The 21,444-nt window shown below is 34.2% G+C and overlaps 1 protein-coding gene across 1 annotated transcript; it reads right to left on the reverse strand.

Annotated features, from left to right (window-relative positions):
- Window positions 1–1,103: 1,103 nt before the first annotated feature.
- Window positions 1,104–19,834, reverse strand: LOC141297567 (sphingomyelin synthase-related protein 1-like). Its single transcript, XM_073827981.1, has 6 exons — window positions 19,706–19,834; window positions 11,182–11,510; window positions 9,036–9,303; window positions 6,969–7,064; window positions 2,739–2,856; window positions 1,104–1,283 (listed from the first exon to the last, which is right to left on the reverse strand). The coding sequence occupies exons 2-6, from the start codon at window positions 11,495–11,497 to the stop codon at window positions 1,104–1,106; spliced, it is 978 nt and encodes a 325-aa protein (XP_073684082.1). The 5' UTR covers window positions 11,498–11,510; window positions 19,706–19,834.
- Window positions 19,835–21,444: the final 1,610 nt, after the last annotated feature.

Raw genomic sequence — 21,444 nt, forward strand, 5'->3', positions numbered from 1 at the left:
AGCATGTTCTTAACACATTTCAAGAATGATTAACATGTTACTAGCATGATTAACATGTTATTAGCATGTTGTTAACATGATTAACGTTACTAGCATGTTGCTAGCATGACTAGCATGTCACTAACATGTTAACACGTTTCTAGTATGATTAACATGTTACTAGCATGTTGGAAGCATGATTAGCATGTTATTAACATGTTGTTAGCATGATTAACAAGTTACTAGCATGATTAGAATGTTGCTAGCATGATTAGCATGTTGCTAGCATGTTGCTAGCATGTCACTAGCATGTTGCTAGCACGTTTCTAGAATGATTAACATGTTACTAGCATGTTGGAAGCATGATTAGCATGTTATTAGCATGTTGTTATCATGATTAACAAGTTACTAGCATGTTGCTAGCATGATTAGAATGTTGCTAGCATGATTAGTATGTCACTAGCATGTTAGCACGTTTCTAGAATGATTAACATGTTACTAGCATGTTGGTAGCATGATTAGCATGTTATTAGCATGTTGTTAGCATGGTTAACAAGTTACTAGCATGTTGCTAGCATGATTAGAATGTTGCTAGCATGATTAGTATGTCACTAGCATGTTAACACGTTTCTAGAATGATTAACATGTTACTAGCATGTTGGTAGCATGATTAGCATTTTACTAGCATGTTAGTAGCATGATAACATAATTAGCATGTTACTAGCATGTAGCATGATTAGCAATTTATTAGCATGTTACTAACATATTGTTAGCATCATTTGCAAGTTACTAGCATGTTGTTAACACGATTAGCATGTTACTAGCAAGTTTCTAGCATAATTATCAAGTTAGTTTGAATGAGTTGAATTGGATTAGAAATATAGCTCATAGAAGGTCAGTTTGATTGAGTCTCAAGGGATTGTGGGAGTTTTGACAGTTGGAGTTTGAATAGTGTTGATCATTTGAACACTCCCTCAATGTAAGTCAATTTTTTCCCAGATTTATTGGTTGTTTTTAGAAAAACCGTAAGTTGGATCAGTTAGAAACGGTAGAGCAACTGGAGTCGGATCAGTCTGAAGATCAGCAATCAGTGATGGGCCTCAGAAATCCTGATCAGAGCACCTTTAACTGGAATCAATGAGGGTGAACTTACATTCGGTGACGAAGAAGTTGAGCATGGTGATGACCACGGTGTGTCCGCTGAACATGTAATCTCCACACGTCTGCACTCCGGTCAGAGTCATGCCAAAACCACTCCATATGGCCACAGCACGCTGCAGCTTGGCCCACATGTCACCGTAGATCTGACATCCACAAATCAATACAAGACACCCTTTAGAATGAAATCAGGGTTCCTACCCAATTTATATTTCAATATTCCACACTTTTCCAATTTTAAAGTGTAAAAATATTGTAACATCATTTGTTTTGGTTTTAATGCAGTTAAATGCAAAAAAAGAGGGGATAATGTGTGGCCAAAATGGGAAAAAAATCTATACAATCTATATTTTTTTTTATAATAAATGTTACCGTAATAAAAAAAAGTATGCATATATATATATATATATATATATATATATATATATATATATATATATTATAATAATACACAACTTGTTTAGGTTTTAATGCAGTTTAAAAAAACAAGAGGGTAAAATGTGTTCTTCATGAAAATGTCAAAAATGCAAAAAAAAATGCAAAAAAAAAAGAGGGTAAAATGTGTAAAAAAAAAACTAGATTAATTTAATTTTTAATAAATGTTATATTTATTTATATATACATATCAAGAATATTCATTTAATTATTAAATGTAACAATATTTAAACATAGCTTGTTTAGGCTTTAATGCAATTTAATGCAAAAATAAAAAAGAGGGTAAAATGTGTTTATCATAAAAATGCCAAAAATGGGGAAAAAATCGATACACATTAATTTTTAAATAAATGTTATGATAATAAAAATGTGTCAGCGAAAATATATATATATATATATATATATATATATATATATATATATATATATATATATATATATATATATATATATAAAAAAAGCAATATTAATTTAATTTTTATATATATATATTTTTTAAATGCATCCATATTTCAACATCACCTGTTTTGGTTTTAATGCAGTTTAATTTATCATAAAAATGGCAAAAATTTAAAAAAATTTTTTTTTCATAAATGTGACCCTGGACCACAAAACCAGTCTTAAGTAGCACGGGTATATTTGTAGCAATAGCCAAAAATACATTGTATGGGTCAAAATTATCGATTTTTCTTTTATGCCAAAAATCATTAGCATATTAAGTAAAGATCATGTTCCATGAAGATATTTAGTAAATTTTCTACCATAAATATATAAAAACTTGATTTTTGATTAGTAATATGCATTGCTAAGAACTTCATTTGGACATGTTTCAAGGCGATTTTGTCAATATTTAGATTTTTTTGCATCCTCAGATTACAGGTATTCAAATAGTTGTATCTCAGCCAAATATTGTCCTATTTTAACAAACAATATATCAATGGAAAGTTTATTTACTTAGCTTTCAGATGACGTAAGAATCTCAATTTCGGCAAATTTACACTTATGACTGGTTTTGTGGTCCATGGTCACAAATGTTATAATAATAAAAAAATGATGGTCACATGCAATGCAATCTCATGCTATAGAAGCCTATAATCTGTCAAAATAGTCTTCATGTAGTTGACTAGGTCTGGGATCAGAGCTTGTGTGTGAGATGATGTCCGTACCTTCCCAGTGCACTGCAGGTGTTGACCCGGGACCGAGAGAGACGTCACAAACATAGTGATGCAGCGCAGCATGAAGACCGTCCCCATGAGGCTACACAACCGCCTCAACAGGATGGACCTGACAGAAACACACACCGCAAACTGGGTCAGGGATAAAAGCCTCTTTGACGGCCTTTTTATGAGCGTCAGATCAAGAGATGCTGCTGCCAGTGTCCTCTCACATAATTACAGTTTCTCAACACACATTCCTGCATTTACTGCGCAACTTTCACTGCTGAATATTAGTCTACAGGACAACAATGTTGGTCTTCATTTATGCATGTATTATATACACTGCCGCTTTAAAAAGATTGGAATCAGTAATATTTTTAATGCGTTTTAAAGGAGACTTTTCTGCTCATCAAGGCTGCGTTTATTTGATTAAAATACTGAAAAAACTGTGATATTGTGAAATAATATACTGTACTTTACAACATGCTAGCAACATGATTAACATGTTACTAGCATGCTGCTAACGTGATTCTAGCATGATTAACATGTTACTAGCATGCTGCTAACATGATTCTAGCATGATTAACATGTTACTAGCATGCTGCTAACATGATTCTAGCATGATTAACATGTTACTAGCATTATTCTAACATGATTTGCATATTACTAGCATGCTGCTAACATGATTCTAACATGATTAACATGTTACTAGCATGTTACTAGCATTATTCTAACATGATTTGCATATTACTAGCATGCTGCTAACATGATTCTAACATGATTAACATGTTACTAGCATGTTACTAGCATTATTCTAACATGATTTGCATGTTACTAGCATGCTGCTAACATGATTCTAGTATGATTAACATGTTACTAGCATGTTACTAGCATTATTCTAACATGATTTGCATGTTACTAGCATGCTGCTAACATGATTAACATGTTACTAACATATTACTAGCATGCTGCTAACATGATTCTAGCATGATTAACATGTTACTAGCATGTCGCTAGCATTATTCTAACATGATTTGCATGTTACTAGCATGCTGCTAACATGATTCTAGCATGATTAACATGTTACTAGCATTATTCTAACATGATTTGCATATTACTAGCATGCTGCTAACATGATTCTAACATGATTAACATGTTACTAGCATGTTACTAGCATTATTCTAACATGATTTGCATGTTACTAGCATGCTGCTAACATGATTCTAGTATGATTAACATGTTACTAGCATGTTACTAGCATTATTCTAACATGATTTGCATGTTACTAGCATGCTGCTAACATGATTAACATGTTACTAACATGTTGCTAGCATTATTCTAACATGATTTGCATGTTACTAGCATGCTGCTAACATGATTCTAGCATGATTAACATGTTACTAGCATGTTGCTAGCATTATTCTAACATGATTTGCATGTTACTCACGGCATGTTTACTAGCATGTTTTTAGCATGTTTAGCATGTTACTAACGCGTTAGCATAAGCAAGTTACGAGCCTGTTGTTAGCATGATTAGCATTTTGCTAACATGATTCTATCATGTTTAACACATTACTAGCATGTTACTAACATGTTATCATGATTAACAAAGTTACTAGCATTTTGTCAGCATGATTCTAACATGATTAGCAAGTTACTAGCATGTTAACATGATTCTCGCATGATTAGTTAGTTACTAGCATGTTTTGCTAAGATTATTCTTTTATGATTATCATGTTACTAGCAGCAAGTTTAACATATAACTAACATGTTTTAACATGTTTAACATGTTACTAACACGTTAGCATGATTAGTAAGTTACTAACATTTTGCTAGCATTATTCTAGCATGACTAGCATGTTACTTGCAGCATGTTTTTTTAACGTTTACCATATTACTAGCATGTTTTGACCATGTTACTAACACGTTAGCATGATTAGCATTTTCTCAGCATGATTCTAGCATGATTAGCATGTTACTAGCATGTTGTTAACATGATTCGCAAGTCTCAAAGGATTGTGGGAGTTTTGTCAGTTGGAGTTTGAAAGTCTCTCGGCTCATTTGAACATTCCGTCAATGCAAGTCTATGGGATTTTTCTCAATTTTAATCGTCATTTTTAGGAAAACCGTAAGTCCAATCAGTTAGAAAAGATATAGCAACTAACTTCAGATCAGTCTGAAGATCCGGCCTGAGTTTGGAGTCTGTAGAGTTAAAGCTCTAGGAGGAGTAGAAGTCAGAAATTTGGGTTTCAGAATAATAACTTTAAGTTTAAGAAAAGACTATAGAATACCCAAGACGTGTCACTCGTTTAGTTTTGAATGGGGAAAAATGCAACGCTCATTATGGCCGCGAAGCCCCGCCTTCTTAGTGAAAGAGCCAATCGTTGATTAGTAAAGCAAAGACTATAGAATACCCAAGACGTGTCACTCGTATAGTTTTGAATGGGGAAAAATGCAACGCTCATTATGGCCGCGAAGCCCCGCCTTCTTAGTGAAAGAGCCAATCGTTGATTAGTAAAGCAAAGACTATAGAATACCCAAGACGTGTCACTCGTATAGTTTTGAATGGGGAAAAATGCAACGCTCATTATGGCCGCGAAGCCCCGCCTTCTTAGTGAAAGAGCCAATCGTTGATTAGTAAAGCAAAGACTATAGAATACCCAAGACGTGTCACTCGTATAGTTTTGAATGGGGAAAAATGCAATGCTCATTATGGCCGCGAAGCCCCGCCTTCTTAGTGAAAGAGCCAATCGTTGATTAGTAAAGCAAAGACTATAGAATACCCAAGACGTGTCACTCGTATAGTTTTGAATGGGGAAAAATGCATCGCTCATTATGGCCGCGAAGCCCCGCCTTCTTAGTGAAAGAGCCAATCGTTGATTAGTAAAGCAAAGACTATAGAATACCCAAGACGTGTCACTCGTATAGTTTTGAATGGGGAAAAATGCAACGCTCATTATGGCCGCGAAGCCCCGCCTTCTTAGTGAAAGAGCCAATCGTTGATTAGTAAAGCAAAGACTATAGAATACCCAAGACGTGTCACTCGTATAGTTTTGAATGGGGAAAAATGCAACGCTCATTATGGCCGCGAAGCCCCGCCTTCTTAGTGAAAGAGCCAATCGTTGATTAGTAAAGCAAAGACTATAGAATACCCAAGACGTGTCACTCGTATAGTTTTGAATGGGGAAAAATGCAACGCTCATTATGGCCGCGAAGCCCCGCCTTCTTAGTGAAAGAGCCAATCGTTGATTAGTAAAGCAAAGACTATAGAATACCCAAGACGTGTCACTCGTATAGTTTTGAATGGGGAAAAATGCAATGCTCATTATGGCCGCGAAGCCCCGCCTTCTTAGTGAAAGAGCCAATCGTTGATTAGTAAAGCAAAGACTATAGAATACCCAAGACGTGTCACTCGTATAGTTTTGAATGGGGAAAAATGCAACGCTCATTATGGCCGCGAAGCCCCGCCTTCTTAGTGAAAGAGCCAATCGTTGATTAGTAAAGCAAAGACTATAGAATACCCAAGACGTGTCACTCGTATAGTTTTGAATGGGGAAAAATGCAATGCTCATTATGGCCGCGAAGCCCCGCCTTCTTAGTGAAAGAGCCAATCGTTGATTAGTAAAGCAAAGACTATAGAATACCCAAGACGTGTCACTCGTATAGTTTTGAATGGGGAAAAATGCATCGCTCATTATGGCCGCGAAGCCCCGCCTTCTTAGTGAAAGAGCCAATCGTTGATTAGTAAAGCAAAGACTATAGAATACCCAAGACGTGTCACTCGTATAGTTTTGAATGGGGAAAAATGCAACGCTCATTATGGCCGCGAAGCCCCGCCTTCTTAGTGAAAGAGCCAATCGTTGATTAGTGAAGTCAGCGCGTCACTGCAGCTGCCATTAGAAGTCCCGGTTGCTATAGAAACAGTCGGCTCTCTAAGACGTGCGCTCAGTACTAAAAGAGATTTAAAATATGAAATGTAATCGTCAGCTTGGTGAACAGTTTTGGAGAATTTGATGTTTCCCCATTCAAACAGATAGTAGCGTTTCAAAGATGGCCGCTGAGTGACATGACTTGCCTAAAAGGGACTTTGGTTTAAGTCAGATTTCAGTAAGTTGGGTTTTTTTTAATCAAATAAATGGAACTTTGATGAGCATAAGAAACTATTTAAAAAAAAAACAATAAAAATCTTACTGATCCCAAACTTTTGAGCAGCAGTGTATGCGTGTGTATATGTGTTACCTGTGTTTATGAAGCAGCAAAACTAGCAGCCAGATAGAGCAGAGGATCACGCCGCAGGCCTCAGCCATTGCAAAGGCCCAGGGGATTCTGGGAACACTGGAGAGAGAAGAGAAGAGAAGCAGGCGAAAGGTCAGAAAGTAGGACGGAGCGAGCAAAACATAATCCTCCTCCAAACAGATGGTGATTAATGCTGTTATTTTATGATGTTTTGATGCTCACATGTGAACTCTAACCACTTCCTGTGGTGCGTGATGGAGACAATTATCATCAAATGCAAACCTCTAATGGGTACGACTCACCATCGGAGCGGTTCACTCTTATTTTTGATGCCAGAATCCTCAATCATCAGTAAATGACAAAAATGATGATGATATTCCTATAAACACTGAACTATATTTTCACATTGAAATTATTTAAAAATGTAATTTTAATGCAATTAAAGCAAGCATTCCCAACCATTTTTGCCAGCCGATTATTTTATTTCTTTAATTTATTTATTTATTTATTTTTATTGGAAATGTTTGGGAATGCTTACATTAAAAATTACATTTTTATAACTAATTTTAAATTTTATTAAATGTTGTTTATTTATTGGAAATGTTTTGAAATACATTAAAATCACATTTTCATGATTTAATTATTAGCTTAAAAAAAACTTGATGAACACCCTGCAGTAACCTGGCACTATTTTATTTTATTTTATTTTATTTATTTATTAAAAATGTCTACATTAAAATCACATTTTTATTATTGAATTATTAGCTTAAAAACACACAAACATCCCGCAGTAACCTGGCACTATTTTATTTTATTTTAATTTATAAACAAAATCTTATTTTAGTTATTTATTGGAAATGTTTGGGAATGCCTACATTAGAATCACATTTTTTATCATTTAACTATTAGCTTAAAATCATGAACATCCTGAAGTAACATAGCACTATTTAAAATTAAATTAAATTAAATTAAATTAAATTTATTTATTTGGAAATGATTTGGAATGCCTACATTAGAATCACATTTTTATAATTGAATTATTAGCTTTAAAAAAACAAACTCATGAACATCCTGCAGTAACCTGGCACTATTTTTTTAAATAATATTTTATATTATATTATTTTTTTATATATTGTAAATTGTATTTTTTTTTTTTTTTTGTATTTATTAATTGGGAATATTTGGGAACGCCTACATCAAAATCACATTTTTATAATATACTGTAAATTGTATTTTTTGTATTTATTTATTGGGAATATTTGGGAACGCCTACATTAAAATCACATTTTTATAATATACTGTAAATTGTATTTTTTGTATTTATTTATTGGGAATATTTGGGAATGCCTACATTAAAAATCACATTTTTGAGATTTAATTATTAGCTTAAGAAAATTCATGAACAACCTGCAGTAACCTGGTACTATTTTATTTTAAGTTAATATTTAAAAATGTAAAAAGCTAATTAATATTAAAAAGTTTAAAATCTAAAAAGATACTCAAGTTCATAATTTATCAACACATTTGCATAGATATACACAGTTCTCTAATGATATTTTTTGTATTATTTTGATTTTATTTTTAAAATAAATATTTAATTGTATATTTTATTTAATTTAAAAAAATTAAGTTTTAATTGATTATTAACTTTTCATCCACTCACAACCCCCACTTTGGGAAATTGGTCAAGATTTCTATTTCAAATAAATGCTGTTTTTTTTTTGTTTTTTTTTACTTTTTACTCATCAGTGAATCCTGAAAAATTAAATATATCACAGTTTCCATGAAAATATGAAGCAACATAACCGTTTTCAACATTTCTAATAATCAGAAATGTTTCTTGAGCAGCAAATCAGCATATTACAATGACTTCTGATGGATCATGTGACACTTAAGACTGCAGTAATGATGCTGAAAATACATCTTTGATCACAGAAATAAATTACAGTTTAACATTGATTCATATAAAAAACAGCTTTTAAAATTAGAATAATATTTCACTATTTTTGCTGTTTTTACTGTATTTTTAATCAAATAAATGCAGATCAAATCAGCTCAACAAATGCTCACCTGTCCAGGAAGATGTCTGGCAGCGGCGGGTACGTTCTCATGTCTGGCACTCGCTCGTGGACGATCACCATGACGAACGACGTGAAGCCGAAGACGAAGACCACGTAGACGGAGCTGATGATGGTTTTCCAGTACTCCGGGTCCAGTCTCCGCGGCTGCTGCTTGTATTTGCCGTTATTGTATTGATGATACTGATCGTCACTCAACGTGTCCAACACGGCATCGCAATCCCGTGCTGATTCACCATTACACAACCAGTCCACTCCACCTGAACAACACAAAACACACACAATATACCTCTATAAGACATCATTTTGATCATTTCAAACAAATATGTAAGCTAACAGAAGACATTAAATGTCACAAAATTACCCTCTATGAGATCAAACTGAATGTTGCACTATTGCAACCAGTGTTGGGGAAAGTTACTTTTAAAAGTAATGCATTACAATATTGAGTTACTCCCTAAAAAAGTAACTAATTACATTATTTAGTTACTTTTTATGGAAAGTAATGCGTTACGTTGCTTTTGCGTTACTTTTTAAATCTGGGCAGGGCTTGCTTGTTTGTTTTTAACATAAAAAGTTCTATTTTTGTCAAATGTAAAAATTTACATTTTTTTTTACACCAAATCCTCAGACTTAGAGAAAAGTTAACTCAGATCTGTAAAGTAGACCGCAGAAGAAAAAATGTCAACTCTTTAGCAATAAAAAAAGTAAAACAAATGTTAGATTATGTTGAGTAATTTTTGCTTATTAGTATGGATGAATTGGATCATCGAAGGTCGGCAGCAAAGACATCGATTACTGAAATGGGATTAAATACATAAAGGATATTTGTATTATTTAACATTTAATTATTGCAGGTTTGCTTTGAATCTGAATCTTTTACAAATAAAGAATTAAATCGAAATATTACGAGAATAAAGTCAAAATATTACAAGAATAACGGCAAAATATTATGAGAATTAAATTGAAATATTATGAGAAACAAGTCAAAATATTCGGAGAATTAAATCAAAATATTCCGAGAATAAAGTCAAAATATTACAAGAATAACGGCAAAATGTTATGAGAATTAAATTGAAATATTATGAGAATAAAGTCAAAATATTCTGAGAATTAAATCAAAATATTCAGAGAATAAAGTCAAAATATTACAAGAATAACGGCAAAATATTATGAGAATTAAATTGAAATATTATGAGAAACAATTCAAAATATTCAGAGAATTAAATCGAAATATTACGAGAATAAAGTCAAAATATTACAAGAATAACGGCAAAATGTTATGAGAATTAAATTGAAATATTATAAAAATAAAGTCAAAATATTCGGAGAATTAAATCAAAATATTCCGAGAATAAACTTAAAATATTACAAGAATAACGGCAAAATGTTATGAGAATTAAATCGAAATATTACGAGAATAAAGTCGAAATATGAGAATAAAGTCAAAATATTACGAGAATAAAGTCGAAATATTATGAGAATTAAATCAAAATAATTACAAGAATAAAGTCGAAATATTTAAAAGTTATCAAAATATTACGAGAAAAGTCAAAATATTATGAGAATTAAATTGAAATATTATGAGAATAAAGTCTAAATATTACGAGAATAAAATCAAAATATTATGAGAATTAAAAATATTACAAGAATAAAGTAAATATATTACAAGAATAAAGTCTAAATATATAAAAAAAATTATCAAAATTTTATGAGAATAAAGTTAAAATATTCTAATAAAGTTGAAATATTACGAAAATTAAAGTATAATATTACAAGAATACAGAAAAAAAAAAATTATATTCTCGTAATTTCAACCATTCTCAAAATATTATGACTTTCTTGCAGTATTTCGACTTGATGTTTGTAACATTTCGTCTTTATTTTCGAAATATTATTCTCAAAATCTTAATCTTGTGATCTTACTTTTTTTCTTCATGACACTATAACGTCATTATACACAACTGGAAAGGAACTTGAAAACTAAAATAAACAGTATATAATCTGTGTTTACGTATGCTTTAGACTTCGAACATAGTGCAACAGTCATATGGAAAACTTTCTTATGACACCTTTTTTGTCTTTTTGAAATGATTTACACAAGTTTACACAAACATGTACAGGACTAGAAATGGCACCTGTGCTGTTCTGAGGCGAGTGTCCGTCGTAGGACAGACCCAGCTCCTCCAACACGTCGATGTTCTGCTTCTGCAGCTTCCTGAGAGAAACCATCAGCCGTTTAATGTCTCCCAGGACCTTGAGCTCCAGCGGAGGAGAGCGCAGGTCATACTCGCTCAGCGTCAGCAGGCTGGTTCCGTCCAGACGGTGTTTGTTACATAGCAGGTCCACGTAATCGCAGAAGCCCTCTTCACGCAGCCAGCGGCCCACATGCTTTGGGGTCCAATGGCGCACACTTAGCTGCCCGCCGTTACCGGCCATCTCTCGCTCGCGCATCCTCTCACAGGAACTGGAGAGAAAAAAGACACATGAAGACAAAAAAATCAGTCGACTTTTGTGTGAAATATGTACATAGAAAGGACATATGAGCCATTCTTCATTTTTGCACCACCTTTGTACTTTTCAGTAGTGTATTACATCTAAACTAGCACATATGCTGATACTCGAGTAAAATGGGTCACATTTACGCCACAAGATCTCAGGAGGCTCATAAACTTCAGGAATCTTGAAATCTAATGGTCGGAAACGACAAGAGTCGGTCTTCAAATATTGGTGCAGACAACCGGAGTCAAAAAGGTCAAGAACTCACAGCACAGAAAGAGTTAAAAAAAAAAGCAAGTCTGAATGCATCTTGTTCTGTTCCTGAATCTCAGTTCATTAGCTCTCAGAAAACACTTAACATGTCTATGTTGTCCCCTGTGGACATCTGTTAACTCTGCTCTGAAGCAACAAATCATTAATGCTTAGAAACACACCCACACTTACACAAACCACAAACTTTCGACTTTGTTCTCGGAACATTTCGACTGCGTTCTCAGGACATTGCGACTGTATTCTCGAAACATTGAGACTTTTATGTGAAATATGTACATAAAAAAGGACATATCATGAGCTATTAATTAATTAATGGCTTAATTTTTGCACCACCTTCATAATTTTGAGTAGTGCACCACATCTAGACTAGCACATATGCTGGTACTCGAGTAAAACGGGTTACATTTACGCCACAAGATCTCATGATTGTGCACTACTACGGATTTGAAGCACTGAATCCCAGCTGTGCTTCTTGGCCTGAGCTCTGATTATCTGGCCGGTGACCAGCTCATTCATTAACGACCAGTCTGAGTAAGCAATATCTGTTAGATGTGAAAAACTGCCTCTTAAATGCACAAGATGAAAATTAAACCACAAAATGCATTCACAAGTGCCAACTGCTGTCGTCTGAGGAAATGTTCTGATTATGCAATGCAACACAAAGTTGAATAGTTCTTGAACTCCTCAAGTTATTTCCTCTGCTAGCTTTGAAATCTCCGAAACACGGCCAATGCGATCTCCGAAACACGGCCAATGCGTTCTCCGAAACACGGCCAATGCGTTCTCCGAAACACGGCCAATGCGTTCTCCGAAACACTGCCAATGCGATCTCCGAAACACTGCCAATGCGATCTCCGAAACACTGCCAATGCGTTCTCCGAAACACTGCCAATGCGATCTCCGAAACACTGCCAATGCGATCTCCGAAACACTGCCAATGCGTTCTCCGAAACACTGCCAATGCGATCTCCGAAACACTGCCAATGCGATCTCCGAAACACTGCCAATGCGATCTCCGAAACACTGCCAATGCGTTCTCCGAAACACTGCCAATGCGATCTCCGAAACACTGCCAATGCGATCTCCGAAACACGGCCAATGCGTTCTCCGAAACACTGCCAATGCGATCTCCGAAACACTGCCAATGCGATCTCCGAAACACTGCCAATGCGTTCTCCGAAACACGGCCAATGCGTTCTCCGAAACACGGCCAATGCGTTCTCCGAAACACGGCCAATGCGTTCTCCGAAACACGGCCAATGCGTTCTCCGAAACACGGCCAATGCGATCTCCGAAACACGGCCAATGCGTTCTCCGAAACACGGCCAATGCGTTCTCCGAAACACGGCCAATGCGATCTCCGAAACACGGCCAATGCGATCTCCGAAACACGGCCAATGCGTTCTCCGAAACACGGCCAATGCGATCTCCGAAACACGGCCAATGCGATCTCCGAAACACGGCCAATGCGATCTCCGAAACACGGCCAATGCGTTCTCCGAAACACGGCCAATGCGTTCTCCGAAACACGGCCAATGCGATCTCCGAAACACGGCCAATGCGATCTCCGAAACACGGCCAATGCGTTCTCCGAAACACGGCCAATGCGTTCTCCGAAACACGGCCAATGCGATCTCCGAAACACGGCCAATGCGATCTCCGAAACACGGCCAATGCGATCTCCGAAACACGGCCAATGCGATCTCCGAAACACGGCCAATGCGTTCTCCGAAACACGGCCAATGCGATCTCCGAAACACGGCCAATGCGTTCTCCGAAACACTGCCAATGCGATCTCCGAAACACTGCCAATGCGATCTCCGAAACACTGCCAATGCGTTCTCCGAAACACGGCCAATGCGTTCTCCGAAACACGGCCAATGCGTTCTCCGAAACACGGCCAATGCGTTCTCCGAAACACGGCCAATGCGTTCTCCGAAACACGGCCAATGCGATCTCCGAAACACGGCCAATGCGATCTCCGAAACACGGCCAATGCGTTCTCCGAAACACGGCCAATGCGTTCTCCGAAACACGGCCAATGCGATCTCCGAAACACGGCCAATGCGATCTCCGAAACACGGCCAATGCGTTCTCCGAAACACGGCCAATGCGTTCTCCGAAACACGGCCAATGCGATCTCCGAAACACGGCCAATGCGTTCTCCGAAACACGGCCAATGCGTTCTCCGAAACACGGCCAATGCGTTCTCCGAAACACGGCCAATGCGTTCTCCGAAACACGGCCAATGCGATCTCCGAAACACGGCCAATGCGTTCTCCGAAACACGGCCAATGCGTTCTCCGAAACACGGCCAATGCGTTCTCCGAAACACGGCCAATGCGATCTCCGAAACACGGCCAATGCGATCTCCGAAACACGGCCAATGCGTTCTCCGAAACACGGCCAATGCGTTCTCCGAAACACGGCCAATGCGTTCTCCGAAACACGGCCAATGCGATCTCCGAAACACGGCCAATGCGTTCTCCGAAACACGGCCAATGCGTTCTCCGAAACACGGCCAATGCGATCTCCGAAACACGGCCAATGCGTTCTCCGAAACACGGCCAATGCGTTCTCCGAAACACGGCCAATGCGTTCTCCGAAACACGGCCAATGCGATCTCCGAAACACGGCCAATGCGATCTCCGAAACACGGCCAATGCGTTCTCCGAAACACTGCCAATGCGTTCTCCGAAACACTGCCAATGCGTTCTCCGAAACACGGCCAATGCGTTCTCCGAAACATTGCGACTTTTATGTGAAATATGTACATAAAAAGGACATATCATGAGCTATTAATTAATTAATAGCTTAATTTTTGCACCACCTTCATACTTGAGTAGTGCACCACATCTAGACTAGCACATATGCTGGTACTCGAGTAAAACGGGTTACATTTACGCCACAAGATCTCATGACTGTGCACTACTACGGATTTGAAGCACTGAATCCCAGCTGTGCTTCTTGTCCTGAGCTCTGATTATCTGGCCGGTGACCAGCTCATTCATTAAGGACCAGTCTGAGTAAGCAATATCTGTTAGATGTGAAAAACTGCCTCCCAATCACAAGTGCCAACTGCTGTCGTCTGAGGAAACGTGTGGCGAAAATGATGAGAAATACTAAATTTGAAAGAAAAGATGCTGTGCATATAAATTATTCTGATTATGCAATGCAACACACAGTTGAATAGTTCTTAGTTGAAGATCGTTCAGCCAAAAACAAGTCATTTCAATCATATTGTTAGTTCATGTCGAGTTAAAATAAAATTGAACACCCACATATGCAATCTTTGATCATAATCAGAATAGGGGAATAGTTATGATGCAGCCTGAGATCAATTATGATTGGCTTCCGCTTTGGTACTGTGCAATCTGGTCCAAATAATTTCTTTCATTTGTCACATGAACAAGTCATGAAGACCAGACTTAGCATTGACAAATGATAGGTAATTTCCTTATAATAGAAGGAAAATGTAATTGATCATAGCTGCAAAATAAATAATAAAATAAATAAATAAAAGTAATTTACCAGACATTTAGCGGTGATTTTCAACTACAGGTGCCTCTCAAGATTAAAAATTTTCTAAAATAAGACAGACAAGCATTAAAATGAGCTAAAATAACTATAAAAAAAAAATATATATTTTGCAATTTAATTCATCCCAAATTAAATTATCGGCCAATTACTTAGTATGGAAGAAAAATGTAATTTTTGTAAAAAAACAAAACAAAAAAATAAATAAAATTAAATTAATTTAATTTAATTTAATTTAATTTTTTTTTATTTAAAAGCAGTGATTCTCAAGTGGCTCTCAAGACTTAAAATGATTTGAAACAAAACACACAAGCATTATAATAGTATTTTTTTTTTTAAATATAATATATTTTTGTCTTTGGATAACCACTATGTAACCATTATTCCTACAGTCTTCTAAAATACATATAAGGTAGTTTAATTTTAAAAGTGTGATTTCTAGACCTGTTCAGTGGCTGCCTTAAATTTTTTTAGGTAATCAAATTGGCTTTACAAATCATTTCAAATGAAATTATATTAGATTGAATTTAAAAATAGAGTTGAATCTCAAATAACTAAAAAATAAAGCTGAAATTGGTTCATTAATTTTTTTAATATTTAAAGAAATACATTTCTTTATTAAAGAAATAATGATAATAATAAAAATACATGTTCAGAGCAATTCTTGTTATGCCAATTTCTATTTTTGTTTTAATCAAGTAGAAATTGTGAGTAAATATACGTTTACTCATTTGCCCAGTAAATCATGAACGACTGCAAAAGTTATGCACATTTATTTCTTAAAAGAATCCAAAAGAACATTTGGCTCATAAACTTCAGGAATCCTGAAACATAATGGTCAGAAACAGCGAGAGTCAGCTTTCAAACATTGTTGCAGACAACAGGAGTCAAAAAGGTCAAGAAAAGCCAGCACAGGAACAGTTATAAAAGCAAGTCTGAATGCATCTTGTTCTGTTCCTGAATCTCAGTTCATTAGCTCTCAGAAAACACTTAACGTGTCTGTGTTTTTCCCTGTGGACATCTGTTAACTCTGCTCTGAAGCAACAGACCATTAATGCTTAGAAGCACACCTACACTTACACAAACCACAAACTTTCAGAAAGCACAAGCATGTTTTTTTCACCCAATAACAATAACACTTCATTTTAACACACCACAGGAACAGAAACTGGCCTTTTTTTCTGACGTCTCACAGATGAAACACAGAAACATTTGTGCCAGCATCAGTGTGAGCAAGATGCGAGGAAACATCCTCTTTTCCCTGATTAAAACAGCTAGAGAGATACTGCATCATCATGTGTCCTTATAGTCTTTTTCGTTGCAAAAAAAGCTAAAATAGAGCATTAAATGCATGCAAAACAGTGATAAGATGATAAGAGATGCATGTGACTGTGTGTGAATCACATCTGAACATGTTCGGTCTGAACCAGACTTTGCATATTTTAAACAAATACGTAAGTAAAGGGTAAACACCATATTTAAATGTCAGAAAATGACTTTCACTGAAAGTCAATGACTGCACTATTGCAGTGGTCATTCGTGTTCTTCTATCAACCAGATATATTTTATTTTGCATTCTAGAACAAGTAAAGTTGCTGATTATCAACAATATTTACTTCAATTCTGTCAGAATTAATTTATTTGCTACTTGTTTTACTCAAATATGGAAATAAACTTGGAAAGGTACTATAAAAGTAGTTTCTATAATGTGTGTTCATGCATGGCTTTAGGCATATAGTGCATAAAAAGTTTAAGTACAATTAAACGCAACTTTTTATCTCACAATAATTTTGACTTTTTTAGTTTATATCTAACCATTCAGTCTTTTGTCTCAAATTTCTGAAAAGGAAAATCTGAATTCTGAGACAAAAAGTCAGAATTGCAAGTTTATTATTTGCATTTGTAAAGTATAAACTTGTAATCGCAAGAAAATAAGTATTCTGAAAGAGATAAAAAAATTGCAATTACCTTTTTAAAAAATTAAAAATAATTTTTTGAACAGTAAGATTTTTAGTGTTGGTAACATTTAATTAATAGTAAAATTCTGAAATATTTTCACTATTTAAAATAACTGTTTACAATTTGAAATATTTTAAAATGTAATTTATTCCTGTGATTTCAAAGCTGATTTTTTAGCATTATTACTCCAGTCTTCAGTGTCACATGATCCTTCAAAAATCTTTCTAATATTCTGATTTGCTGCTCAAAAAAACATCTATCATCATGTTAAAAACAGCTAAGTAGAATTTTTCAGGTTTCTTTGATGAATAGAAAGTTCAGTAGAACAGCATTTATCTGAAATAGAAATCTTTTGCAACACTATATAAATGTTTTTTTTATCATCACGTTTAATCAACTTAAAGCATCCTTGCTAAATAAAAGTATTAATTTCTATAATAAAAAAATAATAAATAAAATTATACTGACTACAAGCTTTTAAATGGTGCAGTGTATAATCTTACAAAAGCTTTTTATTTTAGATAAATGCTTGGATCTTTCTATTCATCAAAGAATCCTGAAAAAAATGTACTCAACTGTTTTAAATATTGATAATAATAATAAAAATGTTTCTTGAGCTGTGTATTAGAATGATTTCTGAAGGATCATGTGACACTGAAGACTGGAGTAATGATGCTGAAAATTCAGCTTTGATCACAGAAATAAATTACATTTTAAAATGTATTCAAATAGAAAACATTTATTTAAATAGTAAAAAATATTTCACATTTTTACCGTTTTTGCACACTCATTATTTATTCAGTTTTCAAATTATCAATTTCAAAAAACTGACCTTTATGACTGGTTTAGTGGTCCAGGCTTACATTTGTGTTCATGCATAGCTTCAGGCATATAATACATGAAAATGCCAAGTATTTATTTAATTTTATTTATTTATTTTTGGCCAAACAACATAATTGCTTGGAACTTTTGGTGAGGTCAAACACAAACAAATTCTTACATAACATACATAAATTATTCCAACCAATATAGGAATAAAATACAGATGCATACATGCCAGAAAGGTTTAAAAAAAGTACCATCCTACAATAGGTACAATAGGTAATATCTTTTTATCTCACAATTTTGACTTTTAACTCACAAATCTATATCTAACAATTCAGTCTTTTTGTCACATTTCTGAGAAAAAAACAAACTGAATTCTGAGAAAAAAAAAGTCAAAAATGCAAAATTGCATTTTTACAGATTTTTAGATCAAATAAATGCAGGCTTGGAGAGCAGAAGAGACTTCGTAAAAAACATTAGAAATGTAAATTTTGATTAATAACATGCATTGCTAAGAACTTCATTTGGACAACTTTAAAGGCGATTTTCTTAATATTTTGATTTTTTTTTTTTTTTTTTGCATCCTCAATATTCCAGATTTTCAAATAGTCGTATCAAAGTCCCTTTAAGGGTATTCTATAGTCTTAGGTTGTATCTCAGCCAAATATTGTCCTATCCTAACAAATCTTACATCAATAAAACGTTATTTATTCTTAGTTATTTATGATCCTTACAACAGGTTTTGTGTTCCAGGGTCACATTTATTGACTGAAAACTAGTCATTTTTAAAATATCTATTTTCGCGCATTAACATAATCACAGCGCGGCCACGCCCATCACTATCAAACCAACTTAGCCACACCCATACGCCCCACGCCCACTGTTAGCCACGCCCCCTCGCAGCATAGCGAAATGCGGTCGCGTTATCAGACACAAGAAAACAACAGTAAAGTAATATGAGCCTGTTCGTGAAGTACCCTTAGGTATAATTATATCTCTCAGCTCGTTACACTTAGGACTTTAATCAATACCTGACACAGAGAAGCTTGATGATAAGGAAAAGGACCCAGTACCTGCCACACAGGTGAATTAACGTGTCAGAATAACGCTGTCTGTGTCTCAAAACCTAGCGAGCTGCCTAGTGCCTACCTAGAAATCATTTTACAAAAAATGTTGTTTAACTAGGTTAAATTAACTAGATTTTATTTTATAAAACAGTTCTGCAAATGATTTTTGACATCTGAAACTGGCTCAAATTAATAAACGAGGGTTATAACCATAACACAAAATATAAAAAAATCACTAAATGACATAAAAATGCAGGGTGCCACTTTAAATCTGCAAATGTCTTTGAACGAGAAAGCAAAGACAGTAACGTTAAATGACTATCATTTCTCCTCCTCTCCCATAAACCTATCACTGCAATAAAAAATGGTAATAAAACAAAGAACGAACCTTAATAAGGGTTCATACGCCTATTACAATTCATCAGTGCAGTATCAGAGTGATTTTTCAGCTGCATGTGAGTGTGTTAGCATGCTAGCGGTTAGCCTGCTGCGCTTCACTTACGTTACACATCAGATTCTTCACTCCGAATCGCGATGAAGCTCCTAAATGTCACTCTGTGGGGACATTGGTGGTAAATCATCGCGCCGTGACCCAGCTAGCGGAGCACAGTCGATCTGCCAGCTGTGAAAGTGTTTCAGTGTGTAAATACTGAGGATGAGGTCACTTCCGCTGGCGCGCCCACAGCGACATCTGCTGGCCAAGTGGTGAACTACATCGTCAGGCGCTGCTGGGTTTCTAATCTAGGTGAACACAGGTGAACACTAGCCCCCGGTTTCACAGACAAGGCTTAAGCCTAGTCCTAGACTAAAATGTAAGTCTGAGCTGTTTCAACTGAAATAAACTTAAATATAAATATAAACTAAAAATATATCAGTGCCTTTGTTTTGTCTCATGATTGCACAACAGCAATGTTTTTTTTTTCTTTCTAAGCAGGTTTATAAAAATTACTTAAAAGTCCTAATGAACTATGGCCTAATCCTGGTTTAGTCTAAACCCTGTCTGTGAAACCGGGCCTATGCGTGCATTGCTAAATGTTTTTTGTTTTCATTTTAATTTTAGTCAAAGTTTTAATGCTTTTGTTGTTAGTCATTTTTAGTAGTTTTTTATATCTAAATATAAAAAAATAGACATTTAAAAAAAACAATAACTAACAAAATGAACAAATTTTTTTTAACTAAAAATAAAATTAAAATATAAAATACAAAAATAGTTTTTGTTAAAATGTGAATAGTTTTTATAGTTATGTTTTCAGTTTTAGTTAAAGTTTTAGTGATTTTGTTGTTTATCAATTTTAGCAGTTTTTTATGTCTAAATAAAAAAAAAAACTAGACATTTAAAAAAATCAATAACTAACAAAATTAACAAAAAAAAATTTAACTAACAATAAAATTAAAATATAAAATACAAAAATAGTTTTTGTTAAAATGTGAATAGTTTTTATTGTTATGTTTTCAATTTTAGTTAAAGTTTTAGTGATTTTGTTGTTTATCAATTTTAGTAGTTTTTTATGTCTAAACAAAAAAAAATTAAAACTATATAAACATTTAAAAAACAACTAATAAAATGGCAAAACACAACAAAAAGGTGAACTTTGCTAAATGTTTAAATAAAATAATAAATAAATAAAAAACTAAAAATTTTACTTACATTAAAATGTTTTCATTTTAATTTTAGTCAAAGCTTTAGTGCTTTTGTTGTGTTTATCAATTTTAGCAGTTTTTTATGTCTAAATAAAAATTAAAAACTATAGACATTTAAAAAAAAAACAATAACTAACAAAATTACCACAAAAAAAAATTAACTAACAATAAAATTAAAATATAAAATACAAAATATTTTTTGTTAAAATGTGAATAGTTTTTATTGTTAAGTTTTCAGTTTTAGTTAAAGTTTTAGTGATTTTGTTGTTTATCAATTTTAGCAGTTTTTTATGTCTAAACAAAAAATTAAGACTATAGACATTTAAAAAAAAAACAATAACTAACAAAATGAACAAAAAAATTTAACTAACAATAAAATTTAAATATAAAATACAAAAATAGTTTTTTGTTAAAATGTGAATAGTTTTTATTATGTTTTCAGTTTTAGTAAAAGTTTTAGTGATTTTGTTGTTTATCAATTTTAGTAGTTTTTTATGTCTAAACAAAAAAAATTAAAACTATATAAACATTTAAAAAACAACTAATAAAATGACAAAACACAACAAAAAGGTGAACTTTGCTAAATGTTTAAATAAAATA

The sequence above is a fragment of the Garra rufa genome, chromosome 22, assembly GCF_049309525.1.
Source record: "Garra rufa chromosome 22, GarRuf1.0, whole genome shotgun sequence".
Classification (NCBI taxonomy): domain Eukaryota; kingdom Metazoa; phylum Chordata; class Actinopteri; order Cypriniformes; family Cyprinidae; genus Garra; species Garra rufa.